The sequence below is a fragment of the Oncorhynchus kisutch genome, linkage group LG3 (assembly GCF_002021735.2).
Source record: "Oncorhynchus kisutch isolate 150728-3 linkage group LG3, Okis_V2, whole genome shotgun sequence".
NCBI lineage: Eukaryota > Metazoa > Chordata > Actinopteri > Salmoniformes > Salmonidae > Oncorhynchus > Oncorhynchus kisutch.
In genome coordinates, this window is record NC_034176.2 from 51358263 (window position 1) to 51364262 (window position 6000).

Here is a 6000-nt window from a genome sequence, read left to right on the forward strand (position 1 = left end):
ATGGTTGTCCTTCTGGAAGGTTCTCCCATCTCCACAGAAGAACTCTGGAGCTCTGTCAAAGTGACCAACAGGTTCTTGTTCACCTCCCTGACAAAGCCCTTCTCCCATGATTGCTCACTTTGGCCAGGTCGGACAGTCTAGGAAGAGTCCTGGTGGTTCCAAAGATTGATGGAGGCCACTGTGTTCTTGGCAACCTTCAATGCTGCATATATTTTTTGGTACACTTTCCCAGATATGTGTCTAAACACAATCCTGTCTCAGAGTTCTATGGACATTTCCCTCGACCTCATGGCTTGGTTGTTGCTCTGACATGCACTGTCAACTGTCTATACCTTATACAGTATAGACAGGTGTGTGCCTTTCCAAATCATGTCCATTCAATTGAATTTACCACAGGTTGACTCAAATCAAGGTGTAGAAACAAGTCTCATAGCAAAGGGAGGCTGAAGAAATTTGGCTTGGCCACTAAGATCCTCAAACTTCTACAGACGCACCATTAAGAGCATTCTACCGGCTATATCACCGTCTGGTAAGTTAACTGCACCATCCACAGCCACAGGGCTCTCCAAAGGGCAGTCAGCCCAACGCATCACCGGGGGCACAATACCTGCCCTCCATGACATCTACAGTAGCCGGTGTCACAGTAGGTCAAGTAGACCATCAAGGACCTCAGCCACCCCAGCCATGGCCTGTTCAACACACTACCATCTAAAAGGGGGAGACAGTACAGGTGCATCAAACCTGGGACCGAGAGACTGAAAAAAACGTTCTATCTCCAGGCCATCAGACTGTTAAATACTCACCACTAGCTGACCTCTGCCTAGTACCCCACCATCTACACACAATACCCCATAATGACAAAGCAAAAACAGGTTTTTGGACATTTTAGCAAATTTATTAAAAATAAAAACTGAAATAACTTATATATACTGTCGGTGTGGTTGGACCATTTCAGGTCCTCAGTGATGTGCACACTGTGGAACTTTTGAACCTCTCCACTGTGGCTCGTTGATGTGGATGGAGGCTGCGGAGGACGCACCCCTGTGGGGCCCCTGTGTTGAGGATCAGCGTGGCAAAGTTGTTTGTGAGCTTAGTGATGATCTTGGAGTGCACTATGGTGTTGGTGTACGTCAAAACCCCAGCCACCCAAGCCATAGACTGTTCACTCTGCTACCACACGGCAAGCGGTACCGGGGAGCCATGTTTGGGCCCAAAAGGCTCCTGAACAGCTTCCACCCCAAGCCATAAGACTGCTGAACAGTTAATCAAATGGCTACCCAGACTATTTGCATTGACCCTCTCTTGCACTGACTCTATGCACACTCACTAGGCTCTACCCTAACATACTTACACTTATAGTGTAACACACACATACTTTACACTCACACACGCACACACTTTCAGTCTTCACATACACTGCTGCTACTCTGTTCATTATGTTTCCTGATTGCCTAGTCACTTTTACCTCTACATACATGTACATATTACCTCAACTACCTCATACTCCTGAACATTGACTTGGTACCGGTATGCCTTGTATAAAGCCTTGTTATTGTTATTTATTGTTACTATTTATTCGATTTTTTTGCAAATGTTGGGCCTACTATGCATTGTTGGGAAATGGCTCATAAGTAAGCATTTCACAGTAAAGTCTGCACCTGCTGTATTCAGTGCATGTGAAAAATACAATTTGATTTAAAGGCAGAGTTCAGTACAGTAGAGTGGAGTTCAGTACAGTCTGTACTCTACTGTACTATAGCATACTGTACAGAAAACACGAGTAGAGTATAGTACAGTACAGGAAAGTAGAGAAGAGTTCAGGATAGTAGAGTTCAGTGTATTACTCTACTGTACTCTAATGTACTGAACTATATTGCACTGTACTCTAATTTACTGAACTATACACTACCGTACTCTACTGTACAGTAAGCTCAAGTATAGTTCAGTACAGTAAAGTAGAGTTCAGTACAGTATAGTTCACTTCAGTACAGTACTGTATTCTACTGTACTGAACTATACTCTACTGTACTCTACTGAACTATACTCTACTTTCCTGAACTATACGCTGCTTGAGTTTACTGTACTCAAGTTTCTTAAAATTCATTGGGTCTATATTCTAACAATTAGTGTTTGTTATTAATTACCAGCCATCCTATTTTCACTGTTCCTGATATTTCATTGGGCCAAGAGTAGAGAACCTAAACGCAACTGTCTGGCATCTAACTGAAACAGTAACAACATCATGTCAACTAATCTGCTAGTTTATTGTAGAGTTTTTGGTTGCAAGTAAGTGTTTTAACACGCAGATTCATGTAATCTCCTGTTAGTAGTGTTTTAAGAAATCCAGCGCTAAATTCTGCCTGTTGGTTGCAATTGGCCCAGTACACTCAGAGGCCAGTTTATTAGGTATACCACCCCGTTCACAAAAATGGTTCGCACCTAGACAGTGAGTCACATGGCTTACTTTATAAAGCAGGCCGACAGGCATTGAGTCATTCAGTTACTGTTCAATTGAATGTTAGAGTGGGAAAAACGAGTGACCTACGCTACTTTGAGCGTGGTATGATCGTCGGTGCCAGGCGCGCCAGTTCCAGTATCTCAAAAACTGCGGGCCTCCTGGGCTTTTCACGCACAACAGTGTCTATGCTTTACTGAGAATGGTGTGACAAAGATAAAACACCCAGTGAGCGGCAGTGCTGTGGGCAAAAACTGCTCATTGATGAGAGAGGTTGAAGGAGAATGGCAAGAATCGTGCAAGCTAACAGGAGGGCCACAGGCATATAACGGTGGAGTACAACAGTGGTGTGCAGAACGGCATCTCGGTACGCACAAGTTGTCAGTCCTTGTCACGGATGGGTTATTACAGCATACAACCATACCCTATCGGGTTCCAATCCTAACAGCTAAAAACAAGAGCACACGCGATCACCAACACTGGACAATTGAGGAATGGAAAAACATCACCTGGTGCAATGAATCCCGGTTCCTGTTGCATCATGCTGATGGCAGTCAGGATTTGGCATAAGCAGCATGAGTCCATGGCCCCATCCTGCCTGGTGTCAACGGTACAGGCTGGTAGCAGTGGTACAATGGTGTGTGGAATGTTTTCCTGGCACACGCTAGGTCCATTGATACCAATTGAGCAATGTTTCCATGCCTCAAAGAATTAAGGCTGTTCTGGAGGTAAAGGGGCTCCGACCCGGTACTGAATGGGTGAACCTAATAAACTGTATGTTTCTGTAGAGAGTTGTCATACCTGTCAGGTAAGGAACTGAGTGATTGAATAACCTTTATTTTTTTATTTTTATTAACTACCCCCCGGATCTTTTCTCCCCTCTTGTCTCTTCTACAGGAAAGCCTTCCAGTTGTACTATAAGGAATTTGTAGATTGCTCCTGTCCGACAGAGGATATTTACCTGGAATAGCACCCACCCTGCCTTCCACCACAACCCTGTACATTACAGTGTATCATAACATAATGTTGCATGACAGAGAAAACAATTCTAACAAATGTGAACTAATAAATTTGACAAAAAGATGAAGGAGAGAGAGAAAGAAGGAGAGGTACTGGTGTCTAATGTTTGTCCAAAGATTTTAAACAGTATGAAGATTGAACAAGTAATTGATCGAAACATAGTGGAGATGTTGAAGAGGGGGTCCCAAAATATGTAAAATGGAGTCACTGATGAGGAAGTTAATGTGCCACTAAAGCACAATGCTCAGATCATAGTGACCATGGGCCTCATTTATAAACGTTGCGTAGGCACAAAATAAGGCGTACACCACTTTCTAAGCAAACTTTGGGATTTCTAAAAAACGGGAGAATGAGCGGTTCTCCATGGACACTTTGACACATATGTATGCACATAAACTGGAGAAATGAAAAACTGTGACTCCGATGGCAGAAGGATGAAACTCGAGAAATCCTTTGAAATTGATACCATTGTGTAAAATAAATTGAAATATTACCTCCCACGTGTTATATATGAAGAGTTCTCTGGAGTACACACAAAAAACATGATTTAGGATAATAAATACAAATAGAGATATCTGTTTTTGCAAAATAACCCCTCAAATATGTTGTACAGTTTAATCGGGAATCATATTTAATTGGATCTGTAATTATTAAACAATACTTGCATGTTATGAAATGTATTCTCTTAAATAATAAGGTGAACAGTAGGACAAATTACATTTAAACTGATGCCGTTTTCAATGCCTCAGTTGGGTAGATACCAGTGCACAGTTTCATATGTTCGTTGCACAGAACTGTCAATGTGATAATGGCCCTGTCATTGTCAGTTACAATCAGGGTAATTACCACACCTAAAGGTGTTACACAATTGGGTGGCTTTGACAATCAAATGGGTGGGTATGAAAAGGCATGCAATTACAATGCTTAATGACTCACAATGGCTGCTTGGGCACTGTTGGAAGATTTGGCGAATGGAAGAATTCGGAGAGAGCGAATTTTCAGAGACCAGACAGACTTACTGGAAAATTATGAAGAGTGGCTAATTAGCCGGTTCCGATTACCGAGAGCTGTTCTCTTGGATCTCTGTGCTGTAGTAGGCCCAGCTTTACAGAGAAGCGCCCGCAGAAACCAAGCCGTGCCTGTCCCACATCAACTCCTTGGCAACATCGTTAATAGCGTCGATGGTGTCTCTTCGCGTTTGCAGGACTGCATCTGTGAGGAAATGGCCACTGGAGGGTTGTGACGCATGAGGTACAGTGGAGACGCTGAGGCTGGGCGCACTCAGCTCCTGTGTAAATAAATAAAGTATTTGGTCAATAACAAAGGTTTATCTCAATACTTTGTTATATACCCTTTGTTGGCAATGACAGAGGTCAAACGTTTTCTGTAAGTCTTCACAAGGTTTTCACACAGTGTTGCTGGTATTTTGGCTCATTGTTCCCTGCAGATCTCCTCTAGAGCAATGATGTTTTGGGGCTGTTGCTGGGCAACACGGACTTTCAACTCCCTCCAAAGATTTTCTATGGGGTTGAGATCTGGAGACTGGCTAGGCCACTCCAGGACCTTGAAACGCTTCTTACGAAGCCACTCCTTCGTTGCCCGGGCGGTGTGTTTGGGATCATTGTCATGCTGAAAGACCCAGCCACGTTTCATCTTCATTGCCCTTGCTGATGGAAGGAGGTTTTCACTCAAAATCTCACGATACATGGCCCCATTCATTCCTTTCCTCGTCCTTTTGCAGAAAAACAGCCCCAAAGCATGATGTTTCCATCCCCATGCTTCACAGTAGGTATGGTGTTCTTTGGATGCAACTCAGCATTCTTTGTCCTCCAAACACGACGAGTTGAGTTTTTACCAAAAAGTTCTATTTTGGTTTCATCTGACCATATGGCATTCTCACAATCTTCTTCTGGATCATCCAAATGCTCTCTAGCAAACTTCAGACAGGCCTGGACATGTACTGGCTTAAGCAGGGGGACACGTCTGGCACTGCAGGATTTGAGTCCCTGGCGGCGTAGTGTGTTACTGATGGTAGGCTTTGTTACTTTGGTCCCAGCTCTCTGCAGGTCATTCACTAGGTCCCCCCGTATGGTTCTGGGATTTTTTGTGATCACTTTGACCCCACGGGGTGAGATCTTGCGTGGAGCCCCAGATCGAGGGAGATTATCAGTGGTCTTGTATGTCTTCCATTTCCTAATAATTGCTCCCACAGTTGATTTCTTCAAACCAAGCTGCTTACCTATTGCAGATTCAGTCTTCCCAGCCTGGTTCAGGTCTACAATTTTGTTTCTGGTGTCCTTTGACAGCTCTTTGGTCTTGGCCATAGTGGAGTTTGGAGTGTGACTGTTTGAGGTTGTGGACAGGTGTCTTTTATACTGATAACAAGTTCAAACAGGTGCCATTAATACAGGTAACGAGTGGAGGACAGAGGAGCCTCTTAAAGAAGTTACAGGTCTGTGAGAGCCAGAAATCTTGCTTGTTTGTAGGTGACCAAATACTTATTTTCCACCATAATTTGCAAATAA

General features: G+C 43.5%; 1 protein-coding gene across 1 annotated transcript in view; it reads left to right on the forward strand.

The window, feature by feature from the left end:
* Window positions 1-4866, forward strand: part of LOC109874202 (C-Jun-amino-terminal kinase-interacting protein 1) — a 136065-nt gene extending 131199 nt beyond the window's left edge. The window contains exon 13 of the mRNA XM_031807991.1: window positions 3353-4866. Coding sequence (XP_031663851.1) covers window positions 3353-3425 — 73 coding nt within the window. The 3' untranslated portion in view covers window positions 3426-4866. The remainder of the gene's footprint in view (window positions 1-3352) is intronic.
* The last annotated feature ends 1134 nt before the right edge of the window (window positions 4867-6000 follow it).